Source organism: Nymphaea colorata, chromosome 2, assembly GCF_008831285.2.
Source record: "Nymphaea colorata isolate Beijing-Zhang1983 chromosome 2, ASM883128v2, whole genome shotgun sequence".
Lineage (NCBI taxonomy): Eukaryota > Viridiplantae > Streptophyta > Magnoliopsida > Nymphaeales > Nymphaeaceae > Nymphaea > Nymphaea colorata.
The window spans coordinates 17,003,952-17,026,703 of record NC_045139.1 but is presented as its reverse complement, the minus strand read 5'-3'; the positions used below and the strand labels follow the sequence as shown (position 1 = coordinate 17,026,703).

Genomic DNA, 22,752 nt, shown 5'->3' with positions numbered 1-22,752 from the left:
CGTGCTTTGTGCAGAAACCCCAAACAATAATAAGCTGGAAAAAGTAGTTGGCGGCCTTAATCCTTTGTTTGGATGTAGGGATAGGGAAGGAAAGGGAGGGGTGGAAAGAATATGAAAACAAAGGGAGGAAGGACAAAAGAAAATAAAAAGAAATGAAATAGGTGAGTATGAAGCCTATTCGGATAAAAATGAAGGAATTATTAAAATTATATTTGTTTGGATTACATAAAGGAAATAAAATAACAGAATTTATATTACTTTACAATAATACCTGACTATGGAAATGGGAAAGGAGGCATAGTGAATGGTTTACGGTGGTTAAAGGCTACTCTGGATCGAAAAAGATACTAATATCACGTAAAACCTTGTTCAAGCATGCACAAAGAGAAAAAAAATGGCATATATGGTATAAACCGATATATCTTTACTTTACTTTCCAATCGGATTTGTATTAGAGCATCTTTTCAATTTTCTTCCTTTTCTTTCCCCCCTTTGCAATAGAACAAGTTTTTGACCTCCCTTTTTTTTTTTCCTTCTACTTAATTAATCAACCAAACAAATGATTGATTGTGTTTAACCTTGTTCACATCCTAAACTTTATCCCCTTTTCCCGAGTATCTTAAACCTTTATTAGGCAATACAGTTATATTGGAAATAAAAAAAATTGCACCCTTTTAATATTAAGTTTGCACAGATACGAACTCCTCATTCAGCAATTTGCTTCATAATAATAATAAGTTTGTGCAACTTTCGAAGCATTTCAAAGGTGTTTGGCTAAAGTAACAGGTGGTTACAGAATAACATCAATGTTTGGAGTAGATTCATGCATTGCATTGCAGCATTATATAAATCCACCCCAATTTTAAGATGAAAACAATAGCAACGTATTATTATTGCACAAACGGAAGAGTTTTCATCGTTTCTTTTGAAACTCGTGATAAGAATAAGGCGATCTTTTTAAAATATCATGATGTTCGCTACTGCATGCATTTAACGAATTCATGACAGACACTTGGTTTTCAGTAGATTTGATACGCAGATTTGACTCATTTCACGCATTACATGAGCTGTACCAACTTTTTGTAGATAGATACTGATGAACAGTTGTCTAAGCGAGCGTTTGGTGGTCGCAAATAACACGACCAATTTCATGAATTTTAAATGCGGCTTTACTGCTTATCGTGTGTGAGTTCGGGATCTTCGTCACACATGCCACCCAGTCCCCATCATGCCAAACATGCCTTCGACATAAAAGTGACTGCTCATAAAAGTGAGCACTCCTGAGTGGATCCATCGTGTCCGATCGGGTGCCTTTCGATCCAAACGCGGCCACCAAATCTGGATCTGAATTCCGTGATCTTGTTTAAAGGGTCGATGGGGCAGTTGAAAGATATTAAGGCCACTTTTTTTTTTCGTTTAAGCGATTGAATTTGTTCAAAATTTCAAGACAAGCGGACAATTTTCAAAAAACTCGTCGAGCTAGCTGTCTTGGTTCGTATGGATGTAAATGGATCAGATCCTTCCTCAGCTCCATGCTGGACCCAAATCCTACACCTGGATCTTGGATTTTGCTGTGAAATCTGGATACAACTAATTGAAGAAGGTTAAGAGTTTAATACTGAAGTTGCATCTCTCGACGGTGAATCAGAAGAAAAAAGGAATGTTTCTAACAAGTTTCAACTAAAAACATTATGAAATAGTGGTGAGCATTAGAAATTGTTGAAGCCTACAGTGGAATTTCATGGAGTTAGAGGGTGTCAATTTAAGGGGGAAATGATAAAGATACAGGGGTTAGTTGAGTTAGCCAGCTACCCGTATAAATGCATGCAAAGGGCTTGTTGCCCGCGCACTCTCTCTCTCCGGCGACTCCTCCTTGGCCAGAGAAAGAAATACTCCAGGCCTGTCTTCCCCTTGCCTGAAATGGCGGGAGTCCTGTACTACGATGAAGAAGCCATGCACTCATCATCCAACAGAATCCAGCCTTTTGCCTCAACTCCAAGGTAATTCATCACTATATATATATATATATATATATATATATAGAGAGAGAGAGAGAGAGAGAGAGAGAGTGCTTTGTGAAAATTGTGGCTTGTCTGTATGTGTTTTCGTATATGTGGTTGGTTTCGGCTTGTTGGCTTATATCAGTAACAAAAACTGTCTGCATTCCTGGTTAGAAGAAATCTAAGTAGAAACATATAACCTTTTTGCTGTTACCTGTGCATTTGTGGGTATAATTTGGTAGAGGTCATCCAGAACGTAGTTCGAGAATGTAGATTTCAAAAGAAAAATGTCTCTCTCTCTCTCTCTCTCTCTTTCTCTCTCTATCTCTCGAAGTTGAAATGACAGTATGTTTTGCTGTGTGGTCTTTTGCAAAAACTTCCTAAATAACATGAGCCATGGCTTCCTTTTGATGTTAAAGCTTCTACCACTTCCCTATTGAAAAAAAAAGGGATAGCATAATGGCCTAGCCAGCTAGAATTCTTGCCATAAATACTTATAACTGCACAGAAATGACTGATTAGATGCCGGCATCTCACCAGGTATTGTGTGAGAAGGCGTTGAACCTGGGGCCTGTGTGTTCAATGTTAGATATGGCTAGAAGAGTTGTGTATGGTGGTTGGAAGTAGAGGAGCCGTTTGACAATACTAACATATTGTATGTGTTACTATTTTATAAATTTGTCTCAAAAAATTAGACAAATTTTGAAGTAGATTCATGAGACAACAATAATTGTGTGCTACTGTTACTAAACAGCCACTTAAACAGTGGCGGAACCAGAAAAATTTTTTAAAAGGAAACTGATGCACAGGTTTTTATACATGAAGGGGCACTTATATGTATAACAAAATAAATATTAAACGATTTTAATGTAAAAATGAAAGAAAATTGAGAAGCTGGTGTGGGCAACGGCCCACACTAGCCTATATGGCTGGAGTTAAGTGTACTTAGTGGGTTGAGGGGACATCAGCATTCTTACTACTACCATTTCCAGCAGCGGCTATCGAACTCTTAGCTTGAAGGTCTTAAGTCTGAGATCTTAAACGAGAAAAGCCCCACGGTAGAGAGTGCGGCCATTAAAGTTTTCACCAACTTTGCAAGGGATGGGAATGAGGTCAGACTTGAGACAGAGGGGCATTTATCATGTTTGCTCGATTTAAAGGATCAAGCATTGGATCCACTTGTAACCCTATCCATCCCGGGGAACAATTCTTAGCCACTTTCTTGGGTGTGTGTGAGAGACTCTTACAAAGTTGAAATTCCAAGTAAAAATGCTTCGGGAGCTCTTTCTTTTCTTTGGTTTCTTTCCCGTAACTTTAATGAAGCAGCGGCCGGCCGACAATGTTTTCAAGTCTAGTTAACCTCAAGCTAGCACAGCACCAGCCTGTACATTTATTGTCCAAACAAAGCAATTATATAAGATGCAGACGCACTTATATGGGCATGCCAATGACAGAGCTAGAAATTTAATTTTAACTAGGTAAGGTACACACGCGCATAAATGGAAGCTTTAAATCAAGTAAGACTGCACCAAGTCGATCCATTGACAAGGCTAGTGGAGGTACGATACATACACATATGCACATAAGTTTTAAATGAGGAAAAGCCGAGTCAAGTCGGGTCTAGCGATCTGTCGTCGCGATCAGCAGAGCTCCATCTCTGCACCACCCAAGGCCAGTGGAAGCACCATGTCAGGCAGGGAGGACCTGGAGGAGTGGCTTGATTGTACACTACTACTTATAGAGGTAGAGTTAGATATTTTTCATGAGGAGGTCAAATTAAAGTTTCTAAATTTTGACACAAGCTAAAATATTATTTTTTCAAAATTTTTATAAGACGAGTAATTTTTTTTTAAATTTACAAAAAAAAAAGATTAAGATGGGGTTAGAGACTATGTGGGCCCTCCCCCTTGGCTTCGCCCCTGTATGTCAATGCTCTGTGGTGCAACGAGTTCTGGTCCCGCCTCCATGCAATGGGCCATCACAATCAAGGCAACTCTGAGCCACATTTAATTTGCTGCTAAGGCATGGCGGATTTTAAAGGTCGTTTGACTAATGAAACAGTAACAATTTGTTAATGTTACTGTTCCATTGGCCAAACAATGCTAACAAATGGTAATTGTTAGGAAAATTTATTGGATTGTGTGGAACCATGCAGGATAAACGTACAGGGAGAAAAGCAAGGGGAGCAAGAGAAGTTTAGTAACCTGACCACCTCTCAGCTGATCTGCAAAAGGCTAGGCCTTCCTGATCTGATCAATTTGCAGGTAAGATCAACTTGTTTCTGACTTCCTCACTTGGTAGAGATCACAGATCACAAGTGTCTTGAGACAAAAGGGACAAATTTACAACAGTCTGTTGGACTATGGCAGGTTTGGAGGGCCTCAGTGGGCGAGCTCATTGGCACGGCCGTCCTGGTCTTCGCTCTCGGCACCATCACCATCTCCTCTTATGGCTCCGGAGTCAAGGAGCCGAACCTCCTCGCCGCCCTCCTGGTGTTCCTCGCCGTCACCGTCATACTCCTTGCCGTCTCCCCAATCTCCGGCGGCCACATCAATCCCGCCATCACCCTCTCGGCGGCGCTCATCGGCCTCATCTCGCCCGGACATGCCGCGATCTACATGGCAGCCCAATGCACCGGAGGCATCCTCGGCGCACTCGCTCTCAAGGCCGTAGTCTCCGAAGCCGTTCAAGCCATCTTCTCCCTCGGTGGCTGCACCATCAGCGTGATCGCCCCGGGACGAGAAGGGGTTCCGATACGACTTGGAGTAGAAACCGAGACGGCATTCTGGCTGGAACTGTTCTGCACCTTCATTCTCCTGTTTGCGTCCATATGGATGGCGTTTGACATCAAACAGGCAAGGGCACTGGGGAGGCAACAAGTGTGCGCGGCCATCGGCCTGGTCGTCGGCCTGATGGCGTTCGTGTCGTCGACGGTGACCGGTCACAAGGGCTACGCCGGAGCCGGGATGAACCCGGCGAGGTGCTTGGGCCCTGCCGTGGTGAGGGGGGGCCACTTATGGGAGGACCACTGGGTCTTCTGGGTTGGGCCCATGGCTGCCTCTTGTGCCTTCTACTTCTACACCAAGTTGGTGCCTGCGGACCACTTTCATGGGAGCCATGAGTTCAAGTATGACTTCCTCAAAACTGTGAAGTTGGTCACCTTGTCAGCCTTGGGCGGCAAGGGGAACTGAGCCCGCTCCATTTCACTCTCTCTAAAACGGTTTCTGCTACCATCTCTCTCTCTCTCTCTCATGTTCACCTATGTTTTATGTATTTGACTTACACATTTGCTTTATGTATCTAAGTATTTTCATCCATATGAGTAAATTTTCATCTTAATTAAAATGGGACTTAACTCATGGCGCGCATATATATACTAATCCGACTCTGGATTTGGTTTCTTTCGAAACCCATCAAATTGGTCATGTTTTTTCTTTCTTTGGGCAATAAAGCATAAAGATCCGGTTTGAGAAGAGTTCTTTCCTTTCAAGTAATGCTAAGAATAGATGACAATAATTATAATAATAAGCGTGCTGACAAACTTACTCAAATTGTATATTAGACAAGTCCGAATGGATAAATTGGACTTAGCACTTACTGGAGAGGCAGTAAAATTTGTTAATGGACTCTTTTAGTTGAAGAATGAATCGAACCTATACATCTAGAAGATATTTGGCAAGAGGAACAAGATGTTACTATTTCATGAATCCAAAATTGAAGTAGATTCATGAGACATTTATTACAACATTAAATGAATATGCCTCATGTTTTGCCGATATACTTCATGTTTTCGGCAAATTCATGAGATACTAATAGTAACAATGCCAAACAATTCCTTAAGTGTTGTTTACTAATATGCATCTGCACCAGAAAGTGGGAAAATTTATAAAACACTTGTTTAAAGTGCCCAATGAATCTAACCAATTTTTAGGTTCGATGACAACAGTAACATAATGTTACTGTTCCCAACCGGCTCATTAAGAATTGTTTGACAATAAAAATACTCTATGAATGTCCCATGAATCTACTCGTATATTGAACAGGTTCATGTAACACTAGTTCTACTTTTTCATAAATCTCCCCAACCATTAGAGTATATTCATGGGACACCCAAATATACATCTTCCCATATTCATGAGACACCCAAGGAGTGTCATTTATACAAAACTACCCATTAGTATTTCACTGCTTTCTAAAAGAAATGGAGGCGTTCACTTTTCCACAATTATGTAACACTAAATTTCAAAGGACGCCTCTTACCAAGCATCTCCTTACACAAATTCATTTTCATAAAGTGGAACCTAGGGCCGATTTTCTTATATATATATATATATATAATCTAGTTATCCTGAATTGCAAAACAAAATTAAGAAAGATTTTTGGAGCCCGAAGCTCTCATACAGCTGGAGACATTCGTTTCAATGTCTCTTTTCACATAACACGAAGAACATCAAAGCACGTCAGGTGTTGGCCATTGGAAAGCTGAGACGGTTACGTTCCATAGTTGGAGTTACTCACAGAAAAATTAATCGAAAGAAAGACACATTCGACCCAGATAGCTACTACATGTAAAAAGAATTACCTAAAAAATTAAATAAGTATATATATTATTTATATATTCATGACCGGAACATTTGTATGAAAATGGCATTTTCATTTATCTAGCTAATATTTAATAGCCATCCTTACTTTTTATCTCATATTTCATATTTAAGAATTAAAATGATTTGACATTGTTGTTCATAGCTTTAGAGCTTATTAAACATAAGAAAACGTCTCAATTCTTATAAAAAAATGTGACTGAAGAGACCAATAGACTCGCTCTACTCATATTTCATACATATATTACAAGCTCATTCATCGAAAGTCACATGTTATACATTGTAATATAAAATAGCAAGCTCTTATCTTCGTCACATGTTCCTCTACATAGAGTTCCATTCCTGGAGAGAGAGAGAGAGGTAACCGCAGTTTTATACGGACCTTGATTCCAACGTTACAAACTAGAAGCATATCATATTAACATGACGACCATCAATGAACAACGTAATTCACAACCCGCCGCTAGTCTGCATTATCATCGCCGTCACCGGCACCGGCCGCCTCCTCCTTCTCTGCCGGGGATGTCGCCGACTTCTTGAAGAACTCAATGCAGTCTGCAATGGCCTCGCTGTGGTGGGTGTCCGGATGGCAGCGCCTCCGCACAGCCCCGTCGCCGGGGCGGCGGGTCCTGGTCTCGGTCGTACTGCCCTTGGAAATGGCGGAGATCATGATGAACCTGAACATGAGCTCCCTGAGCCTCTCCAGGAGTGAAACTGGCGAAGCATCTCTGCCCTTGAGGCTGGGCATGCAGAGGCTGCCCTTCAAACCTCTTTTCCTGCTCCTCTTCTCTCTTTTTCTCTTCTCCCCCTCCCCTGATCTTTCGTCTCTGTAATCCATTCTCTTTCCTGATTCTCTTCTCCTCTGGTTTAGGCAACAATTTATATACGGATGTGAAGGGGAGAGGCTTGCTTTTTCACATGGGCACATGTGCATGGCCTTCCTTTTTTATTCCTCCCCCTTCTCTCGTTACCGGCCCTTTTTAAATTCAAATGAGAAAGAAGAAAAAAAAAAAAACTACTACTAACCGATTTCTCCTGTTAACCGTCTGTGTGTCCCCACATTGCTATGATTTTCCGTTTACTAAGATATATATATAATCTCCATGATTGAGAGTGAGTTGCCGACCTTCTTGAAGCGAATATATATAATTGCAAGCAGTTTTAAAATTATCGCAACGAATTTAAAAGACGATCCAGCGACGTAAGAAAACATGCAGTGTCATTATTTCTTGTGAGAAATAACGCAAGTGGACTTTCACTAATATAATCGATTTATTTCTCCATCAAAGCGCAGCTGATTGATTCATGATTGTTCGCTCTACAGTGGGAAAATGCATATTGAAAGACATTCGGATAAAAAATATACATGAAAATTGTATCGCAAAAGCGCCCAGAAGAATAGAACACAAGACAAGCCCATCTCTCAGCCCCTGTTTAACCAGCCACATGACTATCCGTAGGGTGCACATAGCGGGAGAGAGATATGTATCCCTAGGACAAAAAGTCGCACCACTTAAGCACTGACTTTTTCTTGATGTTTATTTAAGGAGAAACTGTCTTAGTGTTAAACTCCAGCCGGCGTACTGGTAATCCATCAAGATTTTAGCAGGGTGCATCGAGTATCGCCTTTATCGTTGTAATATACTAGCGTATGATAGCAACTACAAGATTTGAACCTCAAACCTTTTCATTATGGGTCGACTTACCACTACCATTCAGTTGCATTGCGCCCCTTGAAAATGAAAATTGTTGTCTGCGTCAAAGGCAGAGACAAGGTAGGGTTCACAGGGGGGCCCGGCCCCACCTTTAAAAAAAAATATTAAGTTTATATTTAAATTTTAAAAAATTTCACTTGTTTTATATAAAATTTTTGAAAATTGATATTTTGACTTATATCAAAATTTATAAACTTTAATTTGACAAAAAATTTTGGTTCTGTCGTTCCACTGACATTAAAAAAAAAAAAAAAAAAAAGTCGTGGATTCAAACACTTCAATCAGCATGTTGTTGGGAATGTCTACTTGCACATCAAGAAACAGCCCGTAGTTCTTAAAGCATATAATAGTGAGACAGCGGGTTTATCTCCTCCATTATAGATAGAGGTAGGTCACCTCCCATGGGAGTCACCCAACAATTTCATCCGTTCACTTGGCTATCCGTGCCGCATATGGACTACGCCGGAAGATTATATTTATATATCCCTAACGCTGACATACGTTCACACTTTTGTGTGGATTTTTATTATTTAAATCTATTTAAAATGTTTTAATTTTTTTCTTAACTTCAAAAATCGAAAAATAACGTAATTCCGGCTGGAGGATAAAGAAATGCATCATATATATGCATATCAATAATTTGAGCAAAAAAAAATTAAGAAAATTCTGAAAGCAAACCCAAAGGGTGCAATCAGGGATGGTCCGGAGTAATTAGCACATTAGTTGTAATTGGTAGGCCACGGCCTTCAATTCAGCAGTGGAACCAAGGTAGGGTCCGCATGGACCCTAACCCCACCTTAATTTTTTTTTAATTACATATAAATTTTAAAAAATTTCACTTGTTTTATATAAAAATTTTGAAAATTGATATTTTGAACCTAATCAAAATTTAAAAACTTTAATCTGGTCTCCTCGTAGCTCAACCCCTCCTACCATCTATGTTATGCTATGTCAGGCACGAATTTTCTAATATCTAAAATGCGACTTTTTCTACTTACGTTTCGTTTTTAACTATTTTTGTGATGAATATTATAGTAAGCTCCAAACTCTTTCAGTGCATTCGATGCCCCGACACATAATCTGGTTAGGGGACAAGAAATCAGTCTATCAAGGCCTTCTTGCTTAGCATGTGGCCAGTAAGAGTAGGGTCAGTAGCAAGTTCAGATTTGGAAGATGTAAAGTAAGGAAATTAAAGAACAGTTCAAGTCCCAGTTAACATAGCGTTTCTGTATTCCAATAATCTATTTTGATCTTAGAATGCTTTCCGTGTTATGTAGTTAACATAGAAAGCCGCGATGCCAATGTCTAATCTAAAAGTATTTTTGTCGTTTTACAAGATACATTCTTTTCGGTGGTCAATAGTAAGAGCATTATGTTCACTAACATGCTGGTCAAGTAGCAAACTGGTGGCAAGTAGGGATGTCAATGGATCAGATTTAGATCGGAAATATTCGTGTTGATATTCACTTTTTCGGATACTTATATATTCGGAGTCGAATTTGAATAAAGAAAAGTCAAATCCGAATTCAGAATCTGATTTTTATATTTATATCCAAATTCAAATGGGAATTTTGAACTCAATTTTTTAAATTTAATAACATTAGATACAAGATATTTATCTTAAAATGAACCCGATCCAAATCCCTATCTGAATCTGATTGGATATTTATGTATATCCAAATCTAAATGCGATCGGATGTCATTTATTAAATCCGAATCTGATCAGATTTTGTAATCGAATATTTTTTTTTTATATCTGATTTTTTTGAATCGTATCGGTCGGATATCCGATTTGACATCCCTAGTGCATGGCCTGTTTGATTTTTATGGGTGTAAGAGCACGATGTTCAAATTGAGGAGTGTTCCATACTTCATTCTGATCGCAACACAACCCAAAATCCCGAAAACAAAAAGAATGATAGGCCTTAAGGTCTTCTTTTAAATGATAAATCACTAACCTCTTACTCACCTGTCCAACCAGCAAGGCTCTGTGGCCATAACATATAAAACTCTTCCAATTTAAGCTCCTGTTTTTAACTGGGTTTCAAGGGTCTTCGGTCGAATTATAATTTTTTTTTTTAATTTTTTTTCCATGATGCCGTGGTCGGTGAGGTGATTGGAGCAATGAATCTTCCAGAAGAGAGGAAAATAAATCGCGTGCCGCCCTACCCATTTGACTGCCGTTAAAAAATTTTATTTTTTTTTTTGGCTAAGGACTCCAATGCAAGCACATGATATTGACCATGGTCCCATCTTAATAATCATCATCCCTTTATGGATTTGAGGTACCGAAAAACTTATTATTAAAGAAGAAAAATGTTTAATATTGTTAGCAGGTGGGTCGAAAGTACTGCATGCTCGATTACCTTCTCACGTTCCCTAACGTGCTTCTTGGAGTGAAATGTGGAGCTTGTCATTCTAGTTCTTCCGACTTTCTTAGAGAGAGAAAGAGAGAGAGATGGGTTTTAAGCTTGGGTTTGGGTTCATCTGATGATGATAATCTTAAACCGCCACTAGTAAGGATGCAAAGGTTAGGATTCGAATCGAGATTATGCTTTTACTCTTGATCAGCTTTCATATGTTTGGATCTGAATTGGGGTCTTAAATTTTTTTGAACAGATTCCAAATCTGGTTATATATAAAGTTGTACATGACGCTCGAGCTCAAGTCATCAAGCTCGGCTTGATAGACCAGGTCCGGGGGCTCGATATTGACTAATTTGAGTCCCTATTTAACTTGATCTCTTTCTTTGGTTTTAAGTTTAAAATTTACAATATATATATATATATATATTAGATTAAACAAGTTTACTGAGTTTTCATGTGACTCACACTTGGCTCATTGTTGGGCTCAAAATAGCAATTAATTTTATGAAACTGGTTACATGCACAACCGTGTTTACGAAAAAATGTGCATAGAGTATGCAATTACTAAAATAGTTCTATGAAAATAAATAAATAAACTTTTAAAATGATAAAAAAAGATTGTATAAAATTGAAAAAAGACTAAAATACCTATAATTTTATAAAAAATTTCACAAATATCCTCGTCCCCTATTCGGTGCAGAAAGCAGGACAAGAAAAATTACATTGACATTGTGGAAATGAGAAAATTAAGGGTTTTACGAGAATAACAACACCAGGATTACTTTTCTTTAGATCTACGCACAAATCCTGCCTCCGTCCAACTTCACTCACAAACTGATGATCATCAAGCACTGGTAGCCATCTTCTGGCCTAGTTCATTGAAGAAGCAGCTCTTTCTGAGCCTTTCTTCCTGGAGAAGATACCTCCTATCAATGGAATTAGTGGCTTCTTCTTCTTCTTCTTCTTTTTCTTCTCCGACGGCATATTGTTGCCCGCTTCTGCGTTCCTCCTCGGGACGGATTCCACGTCTGTGCTCAGGACCTCAGCAAGGGACGGCGGGTCCGCGAAGCTAACGTACCTGACCTTCCGGCTCTGTTCGATCTCCGCGACGTCCTTTTTGGTTTCCTCGACGAATTTGATGTCCGTGATCTCTGTTTCTTCCGGTTGTCGGCGATCTTCTTCCTTTCCCTTGGCCTTGAGGCTCTCGAGTTGCTTCTTTGTTTCCTCTAGCTCCTCGATGATGGAGTTCAAGCACTCCGACATGGCTTCGCTTTCTGCTCTCGATTCCTTCAGCTTCTCCTTCGTGCGCTCCAATTCTGCTGCAATTGACGCCAACCTTGCAGACCCGCTTCCGACCTCATTTGTTCTCGATTTTGCCTGACAAAAGAGGGGGAAATTGTTGGAAATCGAAGCGCTGCGAATGCTTTGCGCCCTTGAGCTTTGCTCGTCTCGGTGTCACCAACTCCAAGGAACATGACAAGTTCTAAATTCACTAGAACTAACGCACCAAGTGATCATACTGATTTTTTATTCACGTTTTATGAGCTGCTACCTCCCTCATATTTTGGTACTTTTTTAGAATGTTTTAGGAATTCTTATTTTAAATTGCTTTTTATGCTTTCTATTTTTTAGAAATTGACATTTTTAATATTGTTTTAGCCGAATCCAGTTGGAGCTTGTATAGGAAGTTCATGCCTATGAGGATCGAATTAAGGGACATCCTTTTTATCAATTACGGATCCGATCAACTATACTAAGCCCCTTAAAATGATCGAATTAAGGGTTATTCTTTTATCCATTGCGGATTTAACTAGCTATACTAAGCCTCTTAGAGTTTATCAACTGCAATTCTCCTCTATAACAAAATACCAACAAACACAAGCAGTTGCTTCACAATTGATATACTATTTATTTGTGAAAGCGAGAGTCTCAAGATGTACAAATCTCAGCCTCTTTCAGATATGAATCCAGGACCGCCACTTGTAAGTATCACCAAGTTGATAGGATATCGTGAGTTCAATGCATATTTCCTTTGAGCTTTGTTACATTATGTGTCATTTGCCATTCGGTAGAAAAGTGCTGAGCTTGTTGAGAAAGACAAGACAGGTGTGGCTGATTAGGAAGTGAACCCCTTCAAGAGGGGAAAAAAAAGGAGAGGTCTCTATATGTCATTTTTAGATATTATAAAGGAGGAGGAAGGTAAAGGAGATTCCACACTCAAGGTATCTTTGAAAGGGTTATGTTCATGTCACATGGACCCAATTCCACCTTTTCCAGAGAAAAATCTTTTAATGACCAGAAACAACCTCAAGTTTCTAAATATTTCAATAAGACTACACTTGTAGAAAAATACCAAGTGGGAATTCGAGTCAGAAGCTGCTATTAGCTTGTGCATTTTCGTGTTTTATTTGGATTAATATTCACTTTACTAGGAAAAAAGTGTATTACAAGGTATTACTTTCATTTTGTCCAATTTAACATAGTTTTTAACCTGGGTTAATCTGACAGAAGAAAACCCTAATTTGGCAGTTGTCTGGATGTGTTTGCTCATATAAAGTCTATGTACAAGTATCATTGAAATTACCCAAATTTCAATGTTTTTAATTAGCTCCCTTTCCTTGCATATGAAATGTGGGAATATATATTGCCAGGGTCCAAAATGTGTATAACATTCTAATTTATAGCTTTTATAAGCCAGCTTCCCACCACCTTCACTATTATGACTCGTTAGTTCTATCTCAACATTTAGATATTAAACCTATTAATAACAGTAAATATGGCATTCTAAGATCATCTACAATGAAACTGAGTCTGCATCCAAACAATATGCACTTCTACATGATATGAAACTTGAAATAGCAGCATATATTTCTTCATGTAGAGCATTATTTCTCACACACATAAGCACGCACACACGCCTGTGTCCGTGTTTCATGGAGAGAGAGAGGGAGAGGAGCAGTACAAGTAGTTATGGTATAAGTTGTTACCTCTTTGATCTTGTTGGCGTATATCTCTCCTGCTAAGACTCTTTCCCCGAACAGGACTATGGCTTCCTTCACCGACTGGAAGGGCGCCCTTGTGTCAATCTCCACCCTGCTGTTCTCCATTTTGTTTCCTCCTGCCCTTTTCTTCCGTTGCTCTGGCGTTGATGACGATGGCGGCGACGAACGACGACGATGATGATAGAAAGGAGTTACAGGAGATTGGTCATGGCGGAGGAGGAAGAGGAAGGCGCTATTGCTTTTCTACTGGTCGGACAGAGAGAGGGGTAGGAAAGGAGAGGGGGAATGTTTGGTTTCTTAAGTGGAAAAACAATGATTTTTAGCTTTCATTTCCTTCGCGTCCACTTCACTTGCCATTCTGTTTATTGAAGCAGAAGCCAGAGGTTTGGCCGATCGAACCCCAATTTGTGCATAGGCTTCATGGGGGCCCCACCAGCAAAGCCATAGTGCTTCTTTTTCTCTCCATTTTTTAACTCTGAAGCAAATCCAAAGTTCCAGAGTTGAATAAAAAAACTCACAAAAGAATGAGAATATATATATATATATATATATATATATATATATATATATATATATAAAGAAGGAGAGGAAAGGAGGAGAGAAGAATTAGTAAGTGAAGGAATCAACTTAGTCGTTGGTCTCTTCAATGAAAAATTTTGAGAAAAATCGAAAGACTGAAAAAAAATCAAAGAGAAAAAGAAACTAACATGTTTTAATCATCTAGCATTAATTAGCACACACCTCTCTCTCTCTCTCTCTTATATATATATATATATATGTGGGCCAAAGATGTCTAGAACCAGGGGACTGTGAAAATGATACCGTTTCAAGATGTAACGATTTGTATTGAGTGGAGGTGAATCGATCTTTTATGAGTATGTATGTAGTTAAAATAAACAAAAAATGAATTGTAAATGGTTAATGTTTAGAAGCTCCATAACTTCTCGATCCATACTGGTATTTAGGATTCTCAAACAGATCAGAAGAGCAAAACATATTGGAGGACAGATCAAATTTGCATCTAATACTATGGAAAACGACAAACTTAACCTTCAAACAATATTCGATTGATTTGGCTTTCCTGATTTGAGCAGCTCATTATAAAGTTCGCTTTGGGTTTGAAATCGTTGGCATGGGTCGGGTCAAATTTCAGATCCACTGATTTTCAATGTATAACAAAAATTTATGTCTCCAATTAACACCTTTTAGATCAGCCTTAGAACAATCGCGGATGTCAATAGATCATATTCAAACCGAATATACCATTAATCATATATGCTTTTTCGAATATTTACGGATCCGAATTTGAATTCAGCTTCGAATATTAACAAAAAAAAATGACATATCCAAATCTGAATCTGAAATCCAATTTCATAACCTGAATCCAGTTTTGTATTCATGTTTGAATCCAGATCCGAATTTTGAACTCAATCTGGCTGGTTTTCAAAATCTAAAAGTATTTGATAAAGGATATTTCTATAAAACTAAATTCGATTTGAATCCAATCAGATGTCATTTCTTAAATCTGAATCCAATCCGATTTTCAATTGGGTATTAATTTTTTCCTCATGTCCAAATTTTTTAGACTGGTTCACTCAGGTATCCGATCCAAATTGTATATATCAAAAGGGTGGCCAAGGATATCCCTCCTCTATCAAACACGAGGTCAAATGTTAATTCACCCTGTTTTTCCATTCAGTAAAATTACGGAAAACACAGATCACGGTGAACCTGTGTGTTGTAAAGACAGCACGGACGAGTTCGCTTCAGCATCAAACACGAAGAAATTTATCCAAGGGGAAAAAAACTCACCTTCATTCACTCGATTTCAAGGTCAAAGAAATGCCACAGTAAGTGTGCACCAGGACGCAGACACAGTCAGCGAGCACTGCACCCATTCTCGTCATGGTGACTGCCTGCTGTAAAGAAATGGGCAGTAAAAATTAACTGTAGATTTCTTTCATCCAACAATTGTTTTTTGTGAGTTGTTTTACTTCATGTGGAAAAAAAGACTTAGCAACTTTTTGTCATAAATGAAATGAAAAAAGTAATTTTCATCTAACTAAGATAGATCGCGATGAATGTTATTATTTTTAATTACTCTGGGGACTTCTTAAGCAAGAGATGGAGAAGAAGCGCAAGCCACTTTCGGTGCAACTCCATGTGAGACGTGACAAGGTTCTTGATTTTGACAAACCACGGTGATCTCAACTTCAAGTTTGAAGTTGATGGCTCACCGGAGGTTAGTGCAACAAACTAAGAAATCGCTTAGATAGGTTGGCAGGTCAATTCATGGCTGTTATGTAAATGATGAGGACATTCCTCCCCATCCTCAAAAAAATGATGCAATAATTTGACGAGGTAGGGATATATATATATATATATATAACACAATTCAGTCCTATCATATTCCGGATGTTACCAGATAGCCAAAATTTGAAAAAGTCACTACATTGGCATTGGTGACTATGTTTCAAAAACACTATGTTTGTGTTAAACGTGGTGTGATTACAGTCGGCATTTGCCTGTTAGAATTAGAAGCTACTTCTCTAATGAATGATGATATCATGTTTCATGGGAAAAAAAAAAAGATGGTGTTGTTCAAACACGTGATATAGAAACATACATCCTAAAGGTGCAACGTTCATCTTAGAAAGCACCTTCCGAGTATTTTCGCTGTTTGATGAACCTTGCATGTGGGACTCATCAAACGCCGTAAAGGCCACAAAGAACATGTTTTCACAAGGGGAGGAGTACTCGGTATTTAGTTGAAAAAGAAAAAGAAAAGGATAGGGCACCGGGCTAAGCTGGTCAGAGTTTTGCGGGTTTTTGCCGTTAAAATTTTGAACGTCCATAGATAAAGTGAACACCGTAGCGACAACTTGTCTAGGGTTAGTTTCCCGCTGCCCTATGGACAAGCAAACGCGGGTGTCGAATTTCTTTTTATAACGATTTCAATATTCTATATTGTTCAGTTTAAGGAATAGTTCCCTTCTTTTCTTACTAAAGTTTCTTTATTGATAAGATAAGAAAGCCTTTTTTATACAAGGGAAAAAATGTTTCTCAACGCCAATGTTCGCACTCTTTTCGTTTGTTCTATTTGTCTATGTGACGCGGTCGGGAGCTGGTAACAAGTCAAATGTGTGAGGCTCCAACCATTTTTATTGCAGTGGACTGGTCGGCTTTGAAGCGCACCAGAGACAAGTTCTCCTCGTAATCAAACAGCCCCGTTCCATCAATATTCACTATGTGCATGAAACCCTTTAGTTTTTCAACTGGGTAGGCTTGAAAGACTCGTAGGCACACAAAAATCCAGCATTCCCAATTTAAGCCCATCGTCCCCAAGCTGGTTCTATGGAGAAAGTCATGGCATTACAGTATCTGCTTGGGAAAAACAAGAAATGCCAACATGGGTGAAACTTATAAAATAGGAACTCATCAGTAAAAACTAAAAAATGTGTTTTTGTCGCATGGATCTCCCAATTATGAATGCATGATTTTCAGTCCAAGTGCTTTATAGAATTATTATAAGTGGCGCTGTAACAAACTAAAACTTCGCCGTCGTGGCAACAGAAACATGTATCCCAGTAACTAGAGACGCAAGGACCATCGCAAACTTGTACATACACAAGTCTCAGGATAAGACATCCAAAAATACAATGAACATGATCCATTAAACACGATCCATTACATGATCGATCAATTCCACCCCAAAAAAGACTGTCCAACCTATATCCACAAAAGGCATCAATTTCTAATGAAACAAGCTCCGTCGCGAAAAGTACTGGTACTGTTTTGCCACCTCGCAGCCGTGTGAGGACGGATAAGGATGTCAAGAAATAAGCAATACAGATCCTCACTCTTGCCTCTCCAGCTCTCCCATCCTCTCAATGATAGCCTGGAAAATGAAAGAAAGAAAAATGAATTTGTGAACAACTTTTATGAAAATGGTTGTTTGTGCCAAGTTCTCCCTGTTTCCAAGGGAAAAAGAGGACAGGGTCACAGGAGATGATATCAAAGTTATGAGCAAACAGAATCCAGATTTTTTTTTCCTAAAGTAATGACATATTTTTTTCTCCTTACGAGCGTCCAGACCTACATGACCTTCCTCATTTGACGTTTAAGAAGAATTGCAGGAAGAAATCTTGTTTTGTTAAATGAAAATTGCCAGTTCTGACAGTCCCAGAAAAGAGTTTCCAAATCCAGATAAAAGGTCTTTCATGGTGGGAAATCTAGTCTACTGTGTTTTGCAGTTTTCCATTCGTGCACTTTTCCCTGAAAGCCATCCCAAGCCAGAAGGTGTTCACTCGGAGTCTCGGACCATCAAATAAAGTTTAAAACAAGCCCCAAACTCGAATACGTTTTGCTAGTTTTATCATTTGGCATGCTTTTCCCAGTTGAATTAACTTTTTTTCTTTGTGGAAAAGGAGGTACAGGTGGGATAAAGTGAGAACTGAGGTAGTAACTTCTTTCCACAAACACTTGCCATAATGTCATAGATAACAACTGATTCATTCTCATTAGTATCCAGGCCCAAGTCACCCAATACAATTTTTGATGAAAACAAACAGAGACAACAATAACGACAGGTGGCTTTTTCCTCAACGAAAAGGAAATCTAATAGCCTTGAGCAGAGGAATATTCATACAGAACCTACGTGTGTGCATGTGTGTGTGTGTGTATGAGAGAGAGAGAGAGAGAGAGAGAGAGAGAGAGGAAAACACACCCTTTTGCTTGTCTCTTGCAATTCACCAGCAAGGATAAACTCATCCAGTATCAGATATACCTGAAACATTAACAATATTTCCAAAAGAAAGCAGGCAAAAGGGCCATGATCAGGTATGAAAAATAAATCCCCATAACCTTCACAATCTAAAAAACAAATGCAGCATAAACAATGACGTTTGAGACAGGCATTTCTTGACCACTTTCAAAAAACAAATAAAGAAAATGCATTTCAGACCATCTTGACAGACGTGAGAATATCCTGGTGACTTGTCTACAAGAAATTCTTTGATATCACTAAATGTATGGTTGGCCAAATTTTCAAAGTCAGCCAAATAAAGAAATGTCACTGGTTTGGTTTCCTGACGATAGTTTTTTTCTGTCACTTACTAACATGATTAACAACACTACAACATCAGAAATTCAATTTCTCCACCACTACAACTAGCAAAGAACTACAAAAAGTGTAACAACATAAGTTCCCTAACCAGATTCTTCTTTAATGTTAACAAAACTGCCTAACAATAATGTAGGAACCCAAGTCATGAGATAGTGTGCAGGCTGGTTATTCTTGTTTCTCATGGTTGCAGAAAATGGTCAAAGCCTTCTTGTGGGTAGGAAAGGAATGTGAGTGCGATCCTATTTCTGGCATTGATTGCTAGTAAGGCTGGTACTTTCAAATTTTTCTTGATGTCCCCTTGTCTTCTGTTTGTCCCAGTGTGCTTGTTATCTTTGCTAGTTGAAGCTCCCTGCTTGTTCTTAGTGCATGTAATCTTGTAGCATGGGAACCAGATTCATGTGGATTCTGGAATCTGTCCATGGGGATTGTCAGTGCACCGACAGAGAAAAAGAATGAATATGTGCATACAGTGTCATCCTATACTAATTTCAAAAATGCAAATCAGATAATCTTACTCAACGGGAAAACATGCACAAACGAAAGTAAAAGTATATATCTGCCCGAGAAGTCACCATTAGTATGCTACTAGCATGAAAATATTAAAAAAGGACAAAATACAGAACATAAATCATATGACAAACCTTGTGAAAATTAAAGACCAAATCCAGCTCACAAACATTGCTGAAGAAATGATCCAATATTTCAACAAATAAATGAATGCACTCCAAGTATGCCAGTTCATTATCTGTGATATCAACACACATTGAAAAGAACAGTCCAGCATACCGCCTGTAGATGACCTTGTGTGTGCGAAACTGCAAAGTCCAGAAAAACTAATCAGAATAAATAAAGAGATCATGCTTTCCCAGTTATCAGAAAGTCAATAAATTTTTGTATTACCAATAGACACAAGAGTATCAAAATTAGCTTGTAGAAAATACAGATCTTTGACAATAGAGACAAGGGCGGTCAACTAAAAAGTAAAAACCCTATATTATGGACGTTATGTAACCAATACCTCATAAAACGCATGGCATCAGAAAGCCAAGATGTAGCTTAAGATGAAAAGACAAGCACATGTTCATGTGCGCGTGGACAGATACATCATGCAAGAGCAGAAAAAAGGTTGCTTTGTCTTCTATAAATAGTCAAATTTCACATGTTACCACTAAATGACTAATTTTACATCAAGTAACCAAGTATGTCACAACTTCCTAAATTGGTCCACAACATACTGAAAGGTTTTGTCCAAGCAAGAGATGTACCTTTCATGCTTACAAATGAGACATGACTCCATTTTAAGCATGTTTTTCTTTTGACAGTGAGAAGTTATTAGAAATTATTTATTTCTTTTAAATCACAACATGACCCACTCAAATACGCCACAGTAACATGTTCTTTGCAATAAAATCGTTATGACTCATGACAATGTATCATTCCATTTACAAATGCACCAAATCAAGATTAACTGTACATTGGTACTGACACGAGTCACAAGGGGAAAAAGGTTATGGACTTTCATAACAATACACGTTCGCGCCAAACTTCAGTTCTTTAGTTCTACTTGACATAGCACAAAGAAAACCATTGGAAGTGTCAAGCCTCTCATGGGAACAAAGATTACTGTCTACATAATTTATATGTCCCTCTCTTTTCACATGCACATATACATTTCAGTATACAACTTTCAAGCTGCACTGATTGATGGAGGGAAAAAGAGACCAACGCATAAATGACGCAATAACTATTTGACAACCTGAAGCTGCAGTATTTGATAAATATTACCATCATCACTACCACCAACCTCTAGGACAAGACAATGTTCAAGATTTTTAGTACCGTGTACTCAATACCTGATCTACTATTTGCATTTCTTTGGATTGTACATAAACATTATGTTCATAAAATACCTAATCTTTTTCCGATTGAACAGTAATATGTAAATATTTACCAGAGATAATAAATCCTAGATCATCATGCTGGGAACTCTACTGCTAGACAATCTGAAACGTTGCTTCCTATGGAAGAGAACGATGAAACTGCAATTTAATCTTGTCGCATGTTACCCACGTGGCCACCTTATACGTCCAACGAGAATCAAGAAAACTCCACATGAAGCAGACCCCTAGAAATCCCAACGAAAATATATTGGTACTCAACATACGGTCGAAAACGCAGGGCACGGCAACATTTCAATACAGCAACCATGCCACAAAGGGGAAGAGAGGGAGAGGATCATTCTTACAAAAATCGCTATCTGGAAAGAGCAGTACCCAAATTGAGGATCTCAAGATATACAGATGTAACCAATGAAAGGTAAAGGGGAGGAACCAACCTCGACAAAATTGGTGAATTTGGGATCTCTGTTGACTACCAGACGATGGACCTGCCAGAAACCATTTTTGAGTGAACCCACAAAATTCAGATATTTTCCTTCGAATCTCTTGAACCAGTAGAAAACGAATAATGGACGCCTTGATGAAGAGGGACCCGAATGGAATGGGAAGAGAGAAGAGGAAGGGGATTCTCACCTCATACTCGACCTTGTGTTTCTCAGATTCTTCCAACGGCACGTAGTACTTCGCCAGGCGCGTCTTCCCTTGCCTATTCTGAAGCAGAATGAACCGGATCTGCCCATCGCGTCATGGCAAAGACCATAATTTTTTCAAGATCCCTGATTTTTTTGCTCCTGGGATGTAACAATTGAACAAAAAAAAAATGTCGAAATCTTACCATTTTTCTGGTTTCCCCGCAGAACGAATTCCTCCTCCAAAAGGGAACGATAAAGAAACAGAAAACGATCCCAGTTCCTCAAGTTCGCCGGTCGTTGTCAGAATCCTCCGCGCCGGTCGCCAGTGACGGTGGTTTGAACACAATCACTTGTCGGACGGGAAAGAATAGAGAAACATGTCTCTAAGATGAAAAAGAATAAACGTCGCATCGTCTGTTGGGTAGAAATTTTCAGTAAGTCTCAGAATGTTCCGCGTAATTTGAGAACATATCGCATACTTTTAAAAAAACTGCATGAGCGCCCCACAGCTTTTTATGAACTTTCAAATAAAGGTTCCCAACGATCTGACTTTCAATCCGTTGATGCGCATCAAACGCTATTTTTTTTTTCCCAGAAAACTAATGCATTGTTTGACAAACACAACCGAGTTTTGGAAATGTTGATTTTCCTTCTCATTCTCTCGTTTCACAAAACTAAGTTCACCATTTGCAAACACAACCAAGTTTTGGAAACGTTGATTTTCTTTCTCATTTTCAAAATTCCAAAATCAATGGTGTTCTAGAACTTTGACTATAGAAGAGCAAACGGTACCTTAGTTTGGAAACGTGGACTGGATTGCTGGAATATTCGGTTCTCATCTAAGACCCACCTTCGAACTTGTCATCCTTCCCTTGTTTTGACATTTCATGTTGGTATAGATGGAGCCAAAGTTTTTAGCTCTTCATCTTCTGTTGATTGATAAAATTGCTCATGTATTTATACATAGTGCGAGAAACACTAGCTTCATGGACCATAACATAGCTGGTATAGCTATTGATAAAGTGGATTATACGTTTAGTGTTATTTGAGTTATGGCGCATGAACGAAAATACACTGAGTACTATGTTATAAATGTTATTTTTTATCGTGCATGTTCTTCTTGGCGGTTAGTTGAGAGTCAAGTTGGTTATGGATGGCAGAAGAGGAAGGGGAAATGGATAAATATGAGAATTTACTTAGTTTTGTAATGAATCATTTGGACATTCATCTTTCGACGATAAAGATAGATATAATATTTTAAGCACTTAACATGATATAACATTCTAAGAACGTAACATTAATTAAGTTATTTTTCTTTTATTTTTTTATCAACCAATTGTCTTGAAAAATCAACCGCCAATATAAATCTTGATGAATCGAGAGTCCTTGTACCTTCCAATTCTCCCAAGAACT

General features: G+C 38.6%; 3 protein-coding genes across 3 annotated transcripts; 1 reads left to right on the top strand and 2 right to left on the bottom strand.

The window, feature by feature from the left end:
- Positions 1-1,840: 1,840 nt before the first annotated feature.
- LOC116246910 (uncharacterized) lies at positions 1,841-5,317 on the top strand. The gene is made up of 3 exons (XM_031618825.2): positions 1,841-2,000; positions 4,156-4,264; positions 4,370-5,317. The coding sequence occupies exons 1-3, from the start codon at positions 1,921-1,923 to the stop codon at positions 5,189-5,191; spliced, it is 1,011 nt and encodes a 336-aa protein (XP_031474685.1). The 5' UTR covers positions 1,841-1,920; the 3' UTR covers positions 5,192-5,317.
- A 6,064-nt stretch (positions 5,318-11,381) lies between these two features.
- On the bottom strand, positions 11,382-14,034 carry LOC116248532 (WEB family protein At3g51220-like). Its single transcript, XM_031621379.2, has 2 exons — positions 13,670-14,034; positions 11,382-12,059 (listed from the first exon to the last, which is right to left on the bottom strand). Exons 1-2 carry the CDS (start codon positions 13,787-13,789, stop codon positions 11,553-11,555), a joined length of 627 nt encoding a protein of 208 aa, XP_031477239.1. The 5' UTR covers positions 13,790-14,034; the 3' UTR covers positions 11,382-11,552.
- Positions 14,035-17,288: 3,254 nt separating this feature from the next.
- On the bottom strand, positions 17,289-21,756 carry LOC116246749 (AP-2 complex subunit sigma). The gene is made up of 6 exons (XM_031618608.2): positions 21,543-21,756; positions 21,341-21,439; positions 21,145-21,195; positions 19,451-19,624; positions 18,411-18,470; positions 17,289-17,582 (listed from the first exon to the last, which is right to left on the bottom strand). The coding sequence occupies exons 1-6, from the start codon at positions 21,543-21,545 to the stop codon at positions 17,541-17,543; spliced, it is 429 nt and encodes a 142-aa protein (XP_031474468.1). The 5' UTR covers positions 21,546-21,756; the 3' UTR covers positions 17,289-17,540.
- Positions 21,757-22,752: the final 996 nt, after the last annotated feature.